Source organism: Mchenga conophoros, linkage group LG19 (genome assembly GCF_057382185.1).
Source record: "Mchenga conophoros isolate Kocher_MC1m ecotype Shallow Benthic linkage group LG19, M_conophoros_male_GT1.1, whole genome shotgun sequence".
In the NCBI taxonomy this organism is placed as follows: domain Eukaryota; kingdom Metazoa; phylum Chordata; class Actinopteri; order Cichliformes; family Cichlidae; genus Mchenga; species Mchenga conophoros.
The window spans coordinates 29,795,962-29,815,782 of NC_140544.1; the positions used below are offsets into that span (position 1 = coordinate 29,795,962).

The following is a 19,821-nucleotide window of genomic DNA, read 5'->3' on the forward strand; positions in this document are numbered from 1 at the left end:
CCCTCCTCATCTTTACTGGTTATTCCAAAGCCCTAGAAAAAAAAATCCCTCAGGAAAGGAGAAAGGGGTTTATAAAGAAGTCAAATGAATGGCTCACACTGAAAAGTTCCAAAGAAATGGTCCCAAAATACTTTTATGAGTGCATTTAGGACTTGTATAGTAACTTTGCCTCAGAAATGTCTCCATCCTACAACTCTGGACTTTCACTACTTCACAGGAGCTCAAATGCTGCTGCTGCTGCTGCTTAAATTAGGAGTGATGCAAGTTTATATTTGGCACATCTGCAGAGTTTCACACCAGTTACTGTAGTTTGAAACATTTTGAATGTCTTTGTTATAGGATCGTATTTGCACTAATTTGGGGATTAACCTCTACCAAGTAAGTATTCCCGATTTTTGTTAGGAAGAACAGCAAATTACTTTGAAAGCAACATTTTATTTCAGATTGACAGCTGGACATGATTATAGCTATATTGTATTATCATTATGTACAACATCTACAAAATTATGTTTAGCTGACAGAGTGAATTGTGCAGTTATATATTTATTTATATACAAAATGTAAAAGATTTTCTCTCCTCGACCGTCTCTTCACAATCCTACTATGATCACCATATGAAATCCGCTGCAGCTGTTTCACCAACCTTAAAAAATGCAAATGTGACCTGCAATCCAGCTGGAATAAAAGTTGAAAGAATGTTAGCAATCATCTCACTCCCACTCATCTCTGTGTTAACCACAGGCTTTCCAAGGGAAAAAATATTTGGGCTGCAAGGCACGTTTCATGAGAGAATGCATGAGTAGCTGTTTCTCCAATTTAGGTGGGCGGCTGGCATGCCATCATAAGCCATGCTGTAGAGAATCATCTAAAGCTTTCTCGCGTTACGTGTTTCCTGGTTAATGTTGAGTATGCAGAGGATGTCCCACATCAGTGGAGTGCAGAGGCAACTCGGAGACCTTACGTGAACTGAGATTTGAACCAAGCTGTGATATTTTTCACCCACTTTGAATCAACAGAAAGAGGACAGAGATGTGAAAAAAAGGCACTGGTAGTCTAGCAACTAAGGCATCCCTGGAGAAGTGACCCCATCTCAACCACCCTGTTTTGACTCACGCAACAACCAAGGCAGAAACCGAGCTATGGGCCTGCCCAGCCAGGAGGGTACGGGGGGGCAGAGGTCCCATCAGTGGGCACAAGAAAGTGCAGGATGTCCACGGAAAGGACAATGTGGGGAGGGTGGGGCTTGGCACCAGAGTGCACCCATCATGCCATTCCCCTCCCAGGACACTCAACTGTGCAAAGCACTGTTCCAACACTGTAATTTGGACTAAAAATAATGGACTTTCTTTCCTCCTTCCTTTTTTCTAAATACTGTGGCTACTTTTTTCAATCCTGTGGCTCACCAGAATGGTCGTTCGCCCCTATCAAAGCGTACATGTGCAGGACCTCTCACTACATCTATGTGATCATACATGTCACATTGATATCGCACTTATAACATGGCTGCAAGTTGCAATTGTATGAGATGACGTCAACAAATCCTGAGTAAAGATTTTCTATTAGAAATAATAAAGAAGCAATTTTTGTTTTATTTGCTGAGTGAGTTTATTCTTAAATCATTGGTGCTTATGTTCAGACACATCCTGGGGCTACTGTTGCAATTGATATGTATAATGTGCAATGTTTGGACAACTCCACCTTGGGACATTTAGTGCTTCTGCCATGAATCACAGGACAATTTAGTTTTCAACACACCTATATTTATGTTGCCACTAAAGTTGTGCAACTGGAATTTTCCTCCGTGTAAAATGTCACGTTAACCGAATATGTAAAACAGGTATTTAAGAAACAAATTACTATATTATTGCAGAATAAAGTTTAAAAAATAAATAATTAAAAATAATCTTTTGCTATATTCTGAGTTCAAGAGTGAACTGCTGCTGTATACGCCTGCTGTGCAGTGCTTGTATGGCATGACACAGCACAAAGACGCTGTGTTAAACAAGAGGTAGTTTCAATTCGGCGTTTGGTATTTTGTTCAAGTTAACTGAAACCGTAAAGCATGAGAAGGGACCCCAGCTTTGTAATCTACACTGTGCAATATATCATTAATATGCTGCAATGTTACCCTCAGGAATGCCATGTTTGTGGGTGTCCTACCCCAACAAGTCCATTGAAGAGACCCAAACCTTGTCATTACAATTCCAATGATAATGACAGCTTTGAAAAGTTCAGGGTTATTTCAGTTTGCTCTCTTCACTGTCATAGTAATTACCTTTAAATTTAGTCTTCAAGCTCTGTTCACGATGCCAGAGCACTGAACGCCCCTATATGGTTCAACTTACAGTATAGCCACACACAACTCGTATTGCGATATCTACTTTTCTTTTTTTCTTCTTTTTTTTCCAATTTGATGAATAATTTGCACTGGACACTCAGGCTCCTGCCTGCAGAAAGCTGAACAAGATGATATGAGAGAATTCAGTGGTTTTGAGCTTGAATTACGACCTGCACTAACTTTACATTGTTTCTATTGGATGAGCTTCTTCGAAGATGTAAGCCAACTGCATTTATGTTGATCATAGTGGTTTTCCCATAACCTCGGCAAAAAACAACTGTGGGGATAGCAAAGAAAAAAACACAGTTCTTTTCAGGACAACATGAACAATACTGCTGACAGGAGCCAAATGTGTCTCATGTCATCATGTGGGAGGAGATCATGTGAAAACAGATCCTGTTTGATAGTGCCCAGCTTGAGACTACTATAATTACAAGACAAGTGACAAATACAGACAGTCCTATGTCAGCCTTGCACGTTGTTCAGCAGAACAGACATTTGCACATCATCTCTGACAGTGATTGATTGAGTCATCGAGTAGCTAACTGAACACTTTACCTGTAAAGAACAAGGTCGGAAGTGCTCTTCTGCAGTTGGAGATACAAAATACAAAACTGCAAACACAAAAATGAAAAAGAATCTGTAACTTTTGGCTTTAATTTATCAAACGACAGCAAAACACAGCACCTTTATGACACTTCATTGCAAAAACTCTTTTTTTTTTTAAATAATCAGCCAATAAATAACTTGTATAATGTTTGCAGCCAAAGGAAAAGGAACAGTACTACATGTAAACTACATAAAATTTTTCTATAGGGGTGAAACCAGACCAGCATGCAGTTCATACAGGCACAGGTTTGAGTAATGTAAGAATATTAATTACAAATAAATAAGTTACTGCTGGGGCATCTAAGTACTTTGTTTTCATGGTCATCTCTTGTACATGTTGGCTCACCATCACGGCTTAAGCCATTTGAGCCAATGTTCATCTTATCTGCACCTTACTATCATAAAATGTAGCAATACACTTATAATAATCTATCTATCATACTATCAAACTAGGTCAGAAGTGACTGAATTTCAATTTTCTTGGAAAATACATGGCACAAAACTTGTCATTTAATTTGTCTATGTTTTCTTTTTTCTTTCTGTCTTTTCCTTTCTTTTCTCCTCCAGCAGCTGCTGGCAGTTTAATGGTGTGGGGGATATTTCCTTGGCTGCCCATGTCCATGCCTTTATGATCACAGTGTAACCATCTTCTGATGACTGCACCAGCAGGATAATATTTGTTCACCTATTTCTAACAAGGAATACTTAATAAAATTGCAGGTAAGTGCAAGATAAAGAAAAATCACTAACAAGCCAACAATCTCCTTTGAATAGCAGTTAAAGATACTGAACATGAACTATCCCTTTCTGTAGCTGCTTCTAAATACACATCCTCTTCCACTTCTCTTGCCTACGGTTTGCCACAAGGTTATGTTTTAAGCCCCAAAATCTTTCTGAGCAACAGCTCTCACATAGGTGCTTAGACTCCATTAAAAGTTGGAAGGCTCCCAACATCCTGGTTTGTAGCCCTGACAGATTTGTGTCTAAGGTAATGGAAACTCTAGCACCCCTTGCCACATTTGTTAAATCTTCTATCAGGAACTTTGGAATAACTTGTGACTCCGATTTCACATTCAAATCTCTGGTTTGCTCTTGTTTTTATTACTTAAGCAATATTGCCAAGTTAAGTGCCACTGTATCAGGCTGTGAACTGGAAATTGTTATTCATGCATTCATTTTATTTTGTCTAAGCAAAACCTCCTTGGAACCACCCAAGGTTGTTTAGAACCCAGCTGCAGGATTTCTGACTCTTCTGAGTGTTGCTGACCCAGATGCACTGGCTCCCCATTATGTTCACGGTCCATCTTAAGATTTGGCCTTTGACTTTTAGAGCTGTGCATAGACAAACTGCGGTCAAGTGAGCCCTCACTTACGAAGTCGCAGTCAAGCTAGCCGCCCCGCCAGCCGCACCTAAAATGTTGTTGCACTACTCTTACGCATATTACGGTATAGGTGCCGACTGGCTTAGAAACGCAGTGTTTTCTGTCCTGACACTATTTTACTTCACAATCCACTCCCAGTTTTGGTTAATCTCCACTTTCACCCCTGTGATCCACAGCCCAAATTACTGTATGATTCAGAGAAAATTAACAATAAAATTTACCCAATTTACTCAACTATACTTTTAATGTCCTCATCTTTGAGCTCAGATTACAGGAAAACTGAAAGAGGTGACGCAGATATCTCACTGGATTCTGACTCTGGGTGACCCCCACTCTGCATGCTGTGATCCACAGCCAAAATTACTGTACGGATTTTGAGAAAATTGATAGTAAAATCTTCCCATTTTGCTTTACTGTACTCTACATATTGACATCTTTGATCTCCGATTACAGGAAAACTGTAAGAGGTGACGCAGATATTTCACTGGATTATGAATCTAGGCTGTCGCCACTCTTCACCCTGTGATCCACAGCCAAAATTACTGTACGGATTTTGAGAAAATTGATAGTAAACTTTGCACAATTTACTCTACTGTACTCTATATATTCTCATCTTTGAGCTTAGATTACAGGAAAACTGTAAGAGGTGACGCAGATATCTCACTGGATTATGACTCTGGGTGACCCCCACTCTGCACCCTGTGATCCACAGCAAAAATTACTGTACAGTTTTTGAGAAAATTGATAGCAAAATCTTCCCATTTTGCTTTACTGTACTCTACATATTGACATCTTTGAGCTCAGATTACAGGAAAACTATAAGAGGTGACGCAGATATTTCACTGGTTTCTGAATCTAGGCTGTCGCCACTCTTCACCCTGTGATCCACAGCCAAAATTACTGTACAGTTTTTGAGAAAATTCATGGTAAAATCTTCCCATTTTGCTTTACTGTACTCTACATATTGACATCTTTGAGCTCCGATTACAGGAAAACTGTAAGAGGTGACGCAGATATTTCACTGGATTATGAATCTAGGCCATCTCCACTCTTCACCCTGTGATCCACAGCCAAAATTACTGTACGGATTTTGAGAAAATTGATAGTAAACTTTGCACAATTTACTCTACTGTACTCTATATATTCTCATCTTTGATCTTAGATTACAGGAAAACTGTAAGAGGTGACGCAGATATCTCACTGGATTATGACTCTGGGTGACCCCCACTCTGCACCCTGTGATCCACAGCCAAAATTACTGTACGGATTTCTGATAAAATTAAATCCTATTCCATTACCAAACAAAATGAGTTCATTGAAGTATTTGCTTAGCTACAAGAAATGTCTTTCCACACACAATTTAAATTTTTCAAAATGTCATTCACACACCACCTCAAGTATCAACTTCAGTTTTAGACATTATTTATTCAGTGCTTAATCACAACAATAGTCAACTTAAGGCACTTACATAATAAGTTAAACCTTACAATAATACATACAGAGAAAAACCCAACAATCATATGACCCCCTATGAGCAACAGTGGGAAGGAAAAACTCCCTTTTAACAGGAAGAAACCTCCGGCAGAACCAGGCTCAGGGAGGGGCGGCCATCTGCCTCAACCGGTCAGGGTGAGAAATTACATTTCTCAGATTACTGATTTCTCATATTACTACTACACAGTTTAGATACACTCAACAAAAATATAAACGCAACACCTTTGTTACTGCTCCCATTCCCCATGGGATGGACGTAGAGACCGAAAATTCATTCCAGATACACAATATAACCATCCCTCCCAAACAGTGGTCACAAATCAGTCCAAATGTGTGGTAGTGGGCACATCTGCCATATTGAGATAATCCATCCCACCTCACAGGTGTGCCACATCAGGATGCTGATCTGACATCATGAGTAGTGCACAGGTGTACCTCAGACTGCCCACAACAAAAGGCCACCCTGGAATGTGCAGTTTTTTGCGCTATTGGGGGTCTGGGGACCCAGAACCGGTCAGTATCTGGTGTGACCACCATTTGCCTCATGCAGTGCAACACATTGTCGCATGGAGTCTATCAGATTGTCAATTGTGGCCTGTGGAATGTTGGTCCACTCCACTTCAATGGCTGTGCGAGGTTGTTGGATATTCGTGGGAACTGGTACACGCTGTCGTATACGCCGGTCAAGCACATCCCGAACATGCTCAATGGGTGACATGTCCGGTGAGTATGCTGGCCATGCAAGAACTGGGACATTCTCAGCTGCCATCTGCCCTGAACAATGTGAACCATGATTCATCCGTGAAGCGCACACCTCTCCAACGAGCCAGACGCCATCGAATGTGAGCATTTTCCCACACAAGTCTGTTACGGCGACGAGCTGGAGTCAGGTCAAGACCCCGATGAGGACGACGGGCATGCAGTTGAGCGTCCCTGAGACGGTTTCTGACAGTTTGTGCAGAAATTGTTTGGTTGTGCAAACCAATTTTTCCAGCAGCTGTCTGGGTGGCTGGTCTCAGACGATCTTGGAGGTGAACCTGCTGGATGTGGAGGTCCTGGGCTGGTGTGGTTACACGAGGTCTGCGGTTGTGAGGCCGGTTGGATGTGCTGCCATATTCTCTGAAACGCCTGTGGAGACGGCTTATGGTTGAGAAATGAACATTCAATGCACGGGCGACAGATCTGGTTGACATTCCTGCTGTCAGCATGCCAATTGCACGCTCCCTCATTGCTTGTGGCATCTGTGGCATTTTGCTGTGAGACAAAACTGCACATTCCAGGGTGGCCTTTTGTTGTGGGCAGTCTGAGGTACACCTGTGCACTACTCGTGATGTCAGATCAGCATCCTGATGTGGCACACCTGTGAGGTGGGATGGATTATCTCAATATGGCAGATGTGCCCACTACCACACATTTGGACTGATTTGTGACCACTGTTTGGGAGGGATGGTTATATTGTGTATCTGGAATGAATTTTCGGTCTCTACGTCCATCCCATGGGGAATGGGAGCAGTAACAAAGGTGTTGCGTTTATATTTTTGTTGAGTGTATCTAAACTGTGTAGTAGTAATATGAGAAATCAGTAATCTGAGAAATGTAATTTCTCACCCTGACCGGTTGAGGCAGATGGCCGCCCCTCCCTGAGCCTGGTTCTGCCGGAGGTTTCTTCCTGTTAAAAGGGAGTTTTTCCTTCCCACTGTTGCTCATAGGGGGTCATATGATTGTTGGGTTTTTCTCTGTATGTATTATTGTAAGGTTTAACTTATTATGTAAGTGCCTTAAGTTGACTATTGTTGTGATTAAGCACTGAATAAATAATGTCTAAAACTGAAGTTGATACTTGAGGTGGTGTGTGAATGACATTTTGAAAAATTTAAATTGTGTGTGGAAAGACATTTCTTGTAGCTAAGCAAATACTTCAATGAACTCATTTTGTTTGGTAATGGAATAGGATTTAATTTTATCAGAAATCCGTACAGTAATTTTGGCTGTGGATCACAGGGTGCAGAGTGGGGGTCACCCAGAGTCATAATCCAGTGAGATATCTGCGTCACCTCTTACAGTTTTCCTGTAATCTAAGATCAAAGATGAGAATATATAGAGTACAGTAGAGTAAATTGTGCAAAGTTTACTATCAATTTTCTCAAAATCCGTACAGTAATTTTGGCTGTGGATCACAGGGTGAAGAGTGGAGATGGCCTAGATTCATAATCCAGTGAAATATCTGCGTCACCTCTTACAGTTTTCCTGTAATCGGAGCTCAAAGATGTCAATATGTAGAGTACAGTAAAGCAAAATGGGAAGATTTTACCATGAATTTTCTCAAAAACTGTACAGTAATTTTGGCTGTGGATGACAGGGTGAAGAGTGGCGACAGCCTAGATTCAGAAACCAGTGAAATATCTGCGTCACCTCTTATAGTTTTCCTGTAATCTGAGCTCAAAGATGTCAATATGTAGAGTACAGTAAAGCAAAATGGGAAGATTTTACTATCAATTTTCTCAAAAACTGTACAGTAATTTTTGCTGTGGATCACAGGGTGCAGAGTGGGGGTCACCCAGAGTCATAATCCAGTGAGATATCTGCGTCACCTCTTACAGTTTTCCTGTAATCTAAGCTCAAAGATGAGAATATATAGAGTACAGTAGAGTAAATTGTGCAAAGTTTACTATCAATTTTCTCAAAATCCGTACAGTAATTTTGGCTGTGGATCACAGGGTGAAGAGTGGCGACAGCCTAGATTCATAATCCAGTGAAATATCTGCGTCACCTCTTACAGTTTTCCTGTAATCGGAGATCAAAGATGTCAATATGTAGAGTACAGTAAAGCAAAATGGGAAGATTTTACTATCAATTTTCTCAAAAACTGTACAGTAATTTTGGCTGTGGATCACAGCATGCAGAGTGGGGGTCACCCAGAGTCATAATCCAGTGAGATATCTGCGTCACCTCTTTCAGTTTTCCTGTAATCTGAGCTCAAAGATGAGGACATTAAAAGTATAGTTGAGTAAATTGGGTAAATTTTATTGTTAATTTTCTCTGAATCATACAGTAATTTGGGCTGTGGATCACAGGGGTGAAAGTGGAGATTAACCAAAACTGGGAGTGGATTGTGAAGTAAAATAGTGTCAGGACAGAAAACACTGCGTTTCTAAGCCAGTCGGCACCTATACCGTAATATGCGTAAGAGTAGTGCAACAACATTTTAGGTGCGGCTGGCGGGGCGGCTAGCTTGACTGCGACTTCGTAAGTGAGGGCTCACTTGACCGCAGTCATAGACAAGCACCATCATACATTGGAGATTACATGCACATGTCCCAAGTAGGTCCCTGAAGTTATGTGACTATAGTGTCTGCTGGTTGTTCATCATAAAAGGCTGAAAACTACGGATACAGCGCTTTTTTAACAGTGCCACCTCCACCCCAGACTCAGGAACGCTTTCCCTGTGGGCGGGAGATCTGTGGACTCGGTTCTCTTAAAGAAAAAAAAACTAAACAGCTGTTACTATTGAATAAAAAACAACGGAATTGATGGAGACGGCTAGCACAACCATTGTAACGAGCTATTTGTTGCATATCAATAAAGTTTATACAAAAAAAAAGTCTACATCGTGCCCTTGGCAACAACCTTTGACCCAAACATTCCCAGCAGGTTACTGGAGCTACTCATCTTTCAGTGTTATTATTTGCCCTCAGCTTTTCCTCTTTGTTCTAGCACTCGGTTGTTGTAGCAGTAATTGTAGCAGCGATGCCGACGAATAAAGCCTCCAACCCTAAAAAGACCAAAGGCGGGTAAGTGTGCGTTTTGTTGTTGTTAGCCGAGCTGAAGTACAAACGGAAACTTGAACTCCTCTTTGGGTTTTGTTTCAGGAAAGAAAAGAAGGAAGGCAAACGGGACTCGAAAACGGACAAAGAGTCGGACGTGGAGAAGGCCAAGGCCAACGCCGTCCTGTGGGAGCTGAGGTTAAAGGCCACCGAGCAGTCCCTGAGGGACTACACCGAGTCTTGTCAGAAGGTGGCACGCGCAAACGAGCATCTCACCAATCAGCTGTACCACGCGGAGAAAGACGCGATCCATATAGCAGGCCACTGGGAGAGACAGCTGGCAGCTAAAGAGGAAAAGGTCCCGGAATAACTCAACTGAATATTTTAAAGCAGTGCCAACCGAAAGTACAATAAAAGCTAATACAAAATTGTCAAACTTTCATATGTTAGGTGTAAATCAGGGGTGTCAAACATAAGGCTGGAGGGCCAGAATCGGCCCAACAAAGACTCCAATCTGGCCCTCTATGACTTTGGAAAGGAGGGCATAAATGTAGGATTTTTCTACTGATATAGACTTCAGACCAAAGATGAAGCCAAAATTAATCAAGTCATAGATAAACAATCAAATGATGGAAAAGTTTCTGTTTTTTCACTATTTACTACAAAAATGTATGCTTTATATCCACAGTGGAAAAAAAATGAATAAGAAATTTAAAGTAAATTAAGCAAACCTTTATGTTTTATAATAGTTTAGGCAATGTGCTACCAGAACGTTTTGAGTAATATTACACATTAATTTCTTATAATTTAAACCAACATTTAAATTATCAGTTGTGCTGACAGATTTCTGTCATTTACTACTGTAGCATTTCTTTATATGTAGAAAACTGAGACTTACTGCTGAAATTGCACTTCTTTTCTTTTATGAAGATATCTCAAGGATTAAATGTGTACTTAAAGTTCTTTCCACCAACAGAAAGGGGAGATTTACTGGACTGGCCCATTTAAGATCAAAGTTGGTAGATTAGGATCATTTCTACTTTCTATATACAACACCATAAAAGACAAAAATAATTTATTGAATAAAGAACAAAAATACTGCCGACTTGCCCTATAATGACACCAACCTCTCTCCCAAAAACCTTGGTAGTCCTAACGAGGATCACCCTGTACAATCACCAGTGCCTAGTGTCCTAATTCCTAGTTCCCATCTTAGCACCCCCGTTTTATCATTATTTCTATTTGTATTTCATTAATTACCTCTCCTTTTCAGCATTCTTATTGCTATCAAGAAGTAGTAGAAATTGTAGCAGCAGTAGTGATGGTGGGAGTGGTGTTATTACTAATGTTATTACTAATTATATTATTATAATTGTTGTTGTTGTGATTTTTTGATATCACATATATTCACATATGGAAAAACATCAGTAATTTCCACATTTTTCTCAAAATTGATTTTTGACTTTATTTTTTAATATGGCCTGTAAATGGTCTGTATTTATAGCGCCTTACTAGTCCCTAAGACCCCAAAGCGCTTTACATATCCAGTCATCCACACATAGGTGATGGCAGCTACATTGTAGCCACAGCCACCCTGGGGCGCACTGACAGAGGCGAGGCTGCCGGACACTGGCGCCACCGGGCCCTCTGACCACCACCAGTAGGCAACGGGTGAAGTGTCTTGCAAGGACACAACGACCGAGACTGTCCGAGCCGGGGCTCGAACCGGCAACCTTCCGATTACAAGGCAAACTCCCAACTCTTGAGCCACGATCGCCCCTCAATATGATCAACAATATTTTTTCTTTCTTAATGTGGCCCTAATATTCCGTCGTAATCTTTCACAGTAAAACACTCTCTGTTTAAAAAAGCTCAAAGTGTGCAGTGTGTGGCCCATGAATATGTAAAATTAGGTTGACAGCCCTCATGTAAGTGATCAATGTGGTGTTTTCTTGGATGATTTAAACTGTTACTTTACAGATTTGTGTGCTGGAGAAGGCCTTACAAACTCAGCAGGCACTTGCCCGAGAAGAGAAGGACAAATTGGTGAGTTCATATAAAACTCAGCCACACTAAAAGAAAGACAGGCACTTTCACATCTGGTCCACGAAACATGCTCCACATGCCTAGTATGTACATGGCAGAAAACTCCAGTAGAGCTTGTGATTTACTGTACTCGTGTTAAACCTGTAGCATCACAAAAATGTGCTGCGCTGTGTCTCAACAGCTGTCTTGTGTGCAATTATGTGGATATTTATTATGTAAGAAAACAACCAAACAAAGTGACCATAAAGCAAAAAACAAACCCCACACATTCCAAGTTACATGGTCCAATGTTATTTAAATCCACGTCAGTGGCTACAGGGGGGAAAAGCATAATTTAAAAGTGCTTGGTTGGAGAAAAGCAGTCTCGTTGCTGGTCTTGATGTGTTAACCATACCTCACATATCACACATATCCTTACGCTAAAATGCAAAGGAACTTTTGACTCTTCCATCCCTGCACTCAGCTTCTTATAATTAAAATAAAGAAATTTTGCATTGCTTGCTTGACAAGTGGAGACAAAAAAAAATGTACAGAAAGCCTTTTGCTAGCAGCTGTTTTCCATCCTCCAGCTCTTTTTACATGATGGATGAAAAAAGAAGCCTGGTTTGGACCAACTTAAAACAAGCCTGTTACATAAATGTATGGACCTCTCACATACGATCAGTCAGTGGAAAATTCTGTGGCTAACTCCAGAGATGTGACCCAAAACATGCTGTTTACAGCCCTTTTCTTACTGTAAGGTCACATGAGCTGAATGCTTAATCCTTCCTGGAAGACATCGAGTTGGCCTAGGATGCAGCGTTGGCATATAGGGCCTATTTTTGCCACCCTCTCATGGCTTTCAGTGAAATGTAGAATTCATTTTTTCGTGGACTCTACATGGTCTGGCTTATACTACAGGCCTGCAGCCTCTTTAATTATGTTATCAGTGTTTTTTAACTGTTCTTAAAACCAAGAGGTGACCACGCTTTTGATGTTTTAGCAACCAAACTGTGGAACAGCCTTTCCCCTTCCATCAGGTTGGCTGATTCAGTAGTTTTTGCTAAAAGCTAATTTTTGTAGGTTATTGTTTACATAAACATTCATTCCATAGCTTCTATGTCAGTATGACTGCTTATCTCTGTGTAATGTATGTTTTGATGACTATCCAAACTATTCCAATAGTGATAAGCTGTGTTTTAAAACAGTTATTTTTATAACTGTCCTGCATATGTTCAATTTGCAGCATCAGGAAAAGACATATTTAGGCTGTACTAATCGCTGTGAACTTTAAACTGGAAGGTATTTTTGGAAGGCTTGACCACTTGATAGATCCCACACAGTGAAAATTGCAGATGACGCAAACCAGCTTGTGTAAATACTGTCGAGTGGCTCTCTGAAGTCGACGAATGCGAACGGAGTTATCTGCAGAATAACGATTAGGCCTAACGTTGTAATCAGATGGTTGATAGCCTCTCATTTACTCGTCATGTACATGTTTGTGGGTGCGTGTTTTTCTAGTTTCTCATGACTTTGGTCATTTTGTCACATTTTGCTCAGACTGGCTTCTCCACAGTAGCATCTTGAGGTATTTAGCACGAGTGATCTGTGCTGAAGTCAGTTTGCAAAAGAGCATTGGCCATTTGAACTCCACGATGAAATCTTCCTAAGTATTACAAGCTGCACTTGTGGGATGTTTGCACCAGATCCAGTCTAAGTGGATTTATGCGTACAGTTGAGACATGGCATTTAATACCCAGGATTCTGTTTTTGTGTCTGTGTGTTTGTCTAATTCAAAAGGTCAGTGAGCTTAACATGATCCAGGAAGAAATGAGAAAGATGAAAGAAATAGAAGTCCAAAGGGAGCAGGATATCGTTCACGTGAGGACACACAAAAAAAAACCCACAAAAAAAATACTTATTACATGTAAGGATATTAAAATGTGACCAGTAACCATGGTTTTTCATATTCCAGATGAAACAAAGCAGCGATGATGCTTACAAGAAGCTAATGCAACACCTAAGAGAGAAGGAGGATCAGTTCTTAAAAGAAATGGTAGGAAGTCAGGAATATAATCCAAAAATTCTCCCCCGGGTTTGGAACTACACTTACTTGTTAGCTATGTCTTGCTAGGACCAGCTTGGACCCCCTTTTGGTTTTAGAAATGTCTTCATTCTTCACGGCATAGATTTAACAAGGTGCTGACATGACAGCAACACAGTTTCTGCAGATCTGTGATGTGAATCTTCCGTTCCACCTTGTCCCAAAAGTGCTCTTCCTATCGGCTTAAAGCAGTCTGGCCATTCTTCTCTCATGTCTGGTATCAACAAGACATTTTCTCCAACAGAACCGCTGCTCACTGCAAATTCTCTCGTTTTTTGGCTGCTGTCTGTAAACTCTAGAGTGAAAAATCCTGAGCAGAGCAGCAATTTCTGAAACACTCAGAACCATTTGGTACCAAATGGTCAAAGTCACTTAAATGACCTTTTTCCCATCTGATGCTCGGTTTGACCAGGTACAAATGTCTAAGTGCAAAAGATGTTGGTGAAAAAGAAGCTTTAATATTGAAAGTTGAAAGAGTGAAAAAGCTGTAAATTTCCCTTCAGGAACGCTTGGAGAAAGAAACAAAGGCATGTAGTCAAACAATGGCCAAGATGGCGGAGGACCACCGTGAAGCCATTGTGTGAGTCCTTTGTTTGTTTGTTTGTTTGTTTTGCTGTCACTTTACAGTCTAATTTTGCTCTATAAATTGCACTGTCATGCAAAGTGCAAAGAGAAAATAATTTACTCATATGAGTGATTATGTATAAAAATAGATTTCGCTAGAACTGATGTTATTTTTTGACCACGCCGGCTCGTCATGTTCCAAGGAACACATCCTCAGCCATGCTGCAGCGAGGAAAAAGTAAAGTGTGTGTGTGGAAGACCATAGTTTATTACTTTTGAGGCCATAAGATGTGCACTGCCTCTGCTGTGTTTAGTTATTTTTTACAGCTCATAAAACATTTACATTGATACTGGTGTGGTCCTGTCGGTTTGCTCTTGGTGTCGGTAATTGATTTAATTTTGGACACATGTGGGTGATCTTAAAAAGTCAAGTGCAGTCATTCAGTTAATTCACTTTACGAGGCTTACAAAAGAAAATGTCCTTATTATATTATTGTAATATGCACTACTTAATAACTTTGAAATATGCAGTCATGGTAAAAATAATATTTTCTTTGAATTACATTCAAGTTTTGTGTATCAGGACATCAACAGATGACATATTCGTCAAGGACATCCTTTAATGAACAAAAACTAAGCCAGAACAAAGAAGCAGTGTGTGAAAAACTAAGTACATCCACACCACCTTTATTGTCTGTTTAAAATACACTGAGCTGAAGTATAATGAAATGTGCTGTATGAATAAAATTGCCATCGTCATTTAGCAGAAATAACGTTACTGTGTGACCGTGTGCCTCTTATATCATTGTGGAGGAATTCTGACCCACTTTTCTTTACAATTTTGCTTCAGTTTATTGAGGTTTGCAGCAATTATTCATGCGCAGCTTAAGATCATTTCACTCGGGTGGCGCTTTGACCAGGTCATTGTTAGTCTTTTTCTTTTTTTTGGCCATTCTGTTGTAGATTTGATGCTGTGCTCGGGATCATTGTCCTGACCACTGGCATGACCGAGTCAAGCCTTAGCTATCAGACAGATGGCCTCTCATTTTGATTCTAGAATACTTTGGTGTACAGAGGAGTTCGTGGTCGACTCAATGACTGCAAGGTGCCCAAACCATCACTCCTCCACCACCATGCTTGGCAGTCGGGTTGAGGTATTTGTGCTGATATCTTGTGTTTGCTTGTCATGAAATGTGGCACTATAAATTATGGGCAACAACTCAATTTTGGTCTTGTTTCTCCAAAGGATATTGTTCTAGAGGTTTTGTGGTTTGTCTAAGATGCATCTTTGCAAACCGAAGTCATACTGACATGTCTTTTTTTAGAAAGACGAGGCAAAGATGCAATACTTTGTTTGTTTGTTTGTTTTTGTACTGTAGTTACATGCTAACTGGGGCCTTAGTAGTCTTTTTTTAATTTCTCTTAGCTGGAACATCTACTTTTGCAAAGATTGGCAACTTCCTTGAGTGTTTTCCACTTGTGAACAATCCTTCACTGTAGAAGGACTTCAGATTGTTTAAAATGAGCTAATAACCGTTCCCAGATTCTCTGAGATCATTGCCGATATTTTTCCTAATTGGAATTGTGTCTACACACATCTGAATGCACCAGATGAACAAACTGCCAAAACCTTTGCTTCTGTGAACATGGTCACATTTCATATCATTTGAGTAGCAGCATCTGACTGATAGTTGCTCTCATGATCTCTGTGTAACTAGTACTTAGTTTTCCCCATACACTGCTTCATCAGCCAAGTTGTTCTTGACTCAGTATAATATGCCATGTTTTATAGATCATCTGAGGTTGTGTTTATCTAATTTTAAGTGCTCATAAAGACTAAACACTGATGCACAAAATCTTAGAACTGACAGGGTTTATACTTTTATTTTCATTTTTTGGACTGTATTTCACAAATAAATAAATGAATTTTTTTTTTTGCAGCAGGCTAGGAATTGACTGCAAATACTGCTGAACACAATATCAAGACTGGTGCGTGTTCATAACTGTTGATTCATTTTTCAGTGTCTCTCTTTTATGCTGTAAACTGTTTAGGCGATTGAAAGATGCTTTGCACTCTGTGATCAAGGAGCGCGATTGCCTCATTGACAAGCTGAAATATCACATAAAGGAGGCAGAGGATCTGCAGAAGTTAGCAAAGTTACTGACTGAGGAAAACACCTCACTGGCATTGGACAAGGTATGTTTAAACCAAAGGACAGCAAACACCAGAGTAGCTATTAGGCACCAGCAGGCCATTCATCTCCATAAAGACATTTTAAATCACTTTCAGTTATGAAACACTTGTCAGATCTGTGCAGAATATATTTCAGGTGGTTTTTCCCTTGTGTTGTTTACTTGTGCTGATCCTGTGTATTTTGCTTGTGGTCCCACTCCCACCCCCCTCATCTTCTGACTACTATCCAGCCTCTCAGCGGTCAGTGGTTGTGGTGAGTTTCCACTGGTGTCTGGGTTCAAATAAAGTAGCTTATCCTTGGCCGTTTTCTGGCTGTGATTCTTAAACATAAATAAATGCTGGGCACATTAATCTTACCTCTGATGATGACAGCTAATCAGTAGAGTAAACCTGGCTTACTGAAACTTTGACCACTCACTGAGCAGAACAGGCTGGAACACAAGTCAATATCTGTTCCTTGTTCTACACTGGAATAAAAGTGAGAGGATTTTCTAAAATTAACTCTGTGTTATCCGTTTCCTGCTCACCTAGAGCATGCTGGAGTTGACGGTAAAGGACAACGCAGCACAGATGGGGACTCAAAAACAGAAGCTAACTGAACTGAGGGCCGAGGTGGCTTCCCTGGAGGAGGCCCTGCAGCTCAAAGCCGTGGAGATTGAGCAGCAGGAGAAGAAAGAGAAGGCGAACCTGGTCACCATCCAGGCCAGCCAGGTGGAGCTGGACAAGCTGCAGAAAGTGCTCGCGATGCGAGAAAAGGAAATGAAGCATGTGAAGCAACTGGCGAGCACCATTGTAGCAAAGCGCCAAGAGCTGGAGGAGTTCTTCCATGAAGCACTGGGTCATGTGAGGAAGGAGATCAAGGACAGCAGGCTCCAATACAGACAGGAGGCACTGCAGAGTTATCGTAGGAGGTTTAGAGAAGCCACAGCAGGAAAGATAAAGTTCCCACCCATCCGCACCTTCCATAAAACTGCCCACAGTACCAACTCTGTCTATTCAGACATGGAGGCGGCTGCGACATGGTAGGTGTCCTGCCCTTCTCATCATTTCCATACGCTGTGTGTATCTTCCTGATATTTTTAATTCCTTATGTTTACTAGTGCTGATTCCCAGCTTGTTCAGTGGTCAGCAAACATCTTTGTGGTTCATATTCATTGAGTAAAGGAATTTACACAACAAAAGTGACACTGAAATGTGATTTCATCTGCTTGTCTTGAAGGACGGATCAACCGGGGAGCGAAGTTGAAATCTCTGATCTCACTTGGGAGCAAAAGGAACAAGTGCTCCGGCTTCTCTTTGCTAAAATGAATGGATGCAGAGAAAGGTAATGAAACGCTGCAATTGTTTATGTTTGACTTAGCAAAAGTCATGCTGGACGCTTTGTTCGCTCATTGACTTCATCCCGATTTTAATACATTCGAATCCTTTTGTAATCCCCCAGAATGAACTGACACTGCTGCGGCAATTAACTCTGAAGAACAAAGTGCAGTGACACTGTGCAGAGGTTCAGTCACAGCTTCTGATGACTCCTCCCTCTTTTTAATGTTTTAAACAGCCATTTTCTCAGCAGAAGAGGATACCATAAAACATCAGTTAGGCTTCAAGCAATTTTCTTTTCCATGCAGCTGCTTAAAAAGAATGAAGAAAGAGTCTGGGCACAATAGTAAAAATAGGCCCAGGCCGCAGAGTCGTGTGCTTGGAAACAAACATCTGGTCACGTCGATTTGCTTTCACCCTATTGGCCTCTCTTCACGTGCACTCGCAGCTTATTTTGTTCTTTGAACACTTGTGGTCAGAGAGCAGCTGGTAACATGATTTTCAGGAAGGAGTGTGCAGGAGAGCTGGATGTATAGGGGCAAGGCAGGCATGAGGAGAAGTATATTCAGGTTAGCCTCGGTCTGGCAGCTAGACCAGCAGAATAACACAGAACATTTGGCAGCTGAAGTTTGCAGCATGCAAATCCATGTGCGTTGTGCTGACCCGGAGTAACCCCTTCGCTAGACAGGCTGGAGGCCTCAGTGAAAAGACACCACTGTGCTAAAACATGACTTTTCACTGTGAGGTTCTGTATTTAACCGCAACTCCGCATCTTCCTGACAGCCAAGTCAGCCGACAGGTGGCTCTGCCGGCCTCCACTGAGAAGAGGAGCTTCACGGAGAACGATGTAGCCGGGTAAGACGCTGAAGGAATGCACAAGAATAAAAACTGTGCCTCATCCTTGCAATTAAGAAGCCCTTTAAGATTTATTGGTCCCCACATTCCATGTTTAGCCAAAAAAGCAGCGGCTGTGAGAATATGAGTGCCTACATGTGATTTATCAACACAGTGGCATGATGATGACTTTCTTCCAGAATTAGAGAGGAGCTGTCCCCGGCGACCATGAGCACCCCGGCGCCATCAGAGTCCACGCTGCCAGCCGCCCAGCCAGATACACACATCACGTGACCTCCGAGTGGCCTCTGTGTCTCACATTAAACTGTGCTTGCGTGTTTCCTCAAGAGTGTTAACACAACTAGAATATAGGATGTTTGTTTGTGCTTGTTCAAAATATCTTACCGTGCACGCATGTGCGGTGTGGCATGTGAGTGCTTTTGCACGTTCTGTCTGTTGTACCTCAGTTTAAAAAAAGAAAAGAAAGAAAATCTATTTGTGACTACAGAGTGCTGATAAGAACATATGCACCAGGTGACATGAGGATTTCAGTTTGCCCACACACCTTACATCCACTTACATCCTTTCTTTGCGCCTTCCAGCAAAGATGTGACAAGCAGTTGGAACAGAAGTAGCATCTTATAAGCTGAATAGCCGGGTCACCTGTACAAATGACCCCCCACCCACACTCACCCGTGTGGTAAGTGGTTAAAAAGAATGGATGGATAGATGTTTTTTTTAAGTCATTTTTGAGGGGTTTTATCTTTTATTATGATAGAAAAGGTGAAAGTAGATTGGAAAGCTGGAAGAGAGCAGCAAATGGCTCAGGGCTGTTTCAAACCCAGGCCTGTAAAATTTACAGCTTATCGGTCAGTTGCTCAATCCGGTGAGCTATAGTGTTGCCTGTGTATTGATAGATTTGATATAAAGTGTCAGCACATTGACGCTCTCTTATCTGATAAGTCATATACACAATACTAGAACGTAAGCTTGATGAGTATCAGTACAGTGCAGGTGCAGCATTTGCACATTAAGACACTTGATGAATGGATAAACATGAGGCACGTTTACAGGAAGATGCCTCATTGTGGCAGAGGAGAAAAGGGGGTCATGGGAGGAGAGGTGTAAGATAGCATAATCAAAGGCAACCGGTGTGACTCCAGGCAGCTTTCATTTCTGTGAAACACAAACACAGC

At 41.2% G+C, this 19,821-nt stretch overlaps 1 protein-coding gene across 1 annotated transcript; it reads left to right on the forward strand.

The window, feature by feature from the left end:
• The first annotated feature begins 9,344 nt into the window (after nt 1-9,344).
• bbof1a (basal body orientation factor 1a) lies at nt 9,345-19,788 on the forward strand. The gene is made up of 11 exons (XM_085256715.1): nt 9,345-9,614; nt 9,693-9,945; nt 11,568-11,633; nt 13,413-13,493; nt 13,588-13,668; nt 14,220-14,296; nt 16,333-16,477; nt 17,006-17,496; nt 17,694-17,798; nt 18,575-18,646; nt 18,826-19,788. Exons 1-11 carry the CDS (start codon nt 9,571-9,573, stop codon nt 18,917-18,919), a joined length of 1,509 nt encoding a protein of 502 aa, XP_085112841.1. The 5' UTR covers nt 9,345-9,570; the 3' UTR covers nt 18,920-19,788.
• Nucleotides 19,789-19,821: the final 33 nt, after the last annotated feature.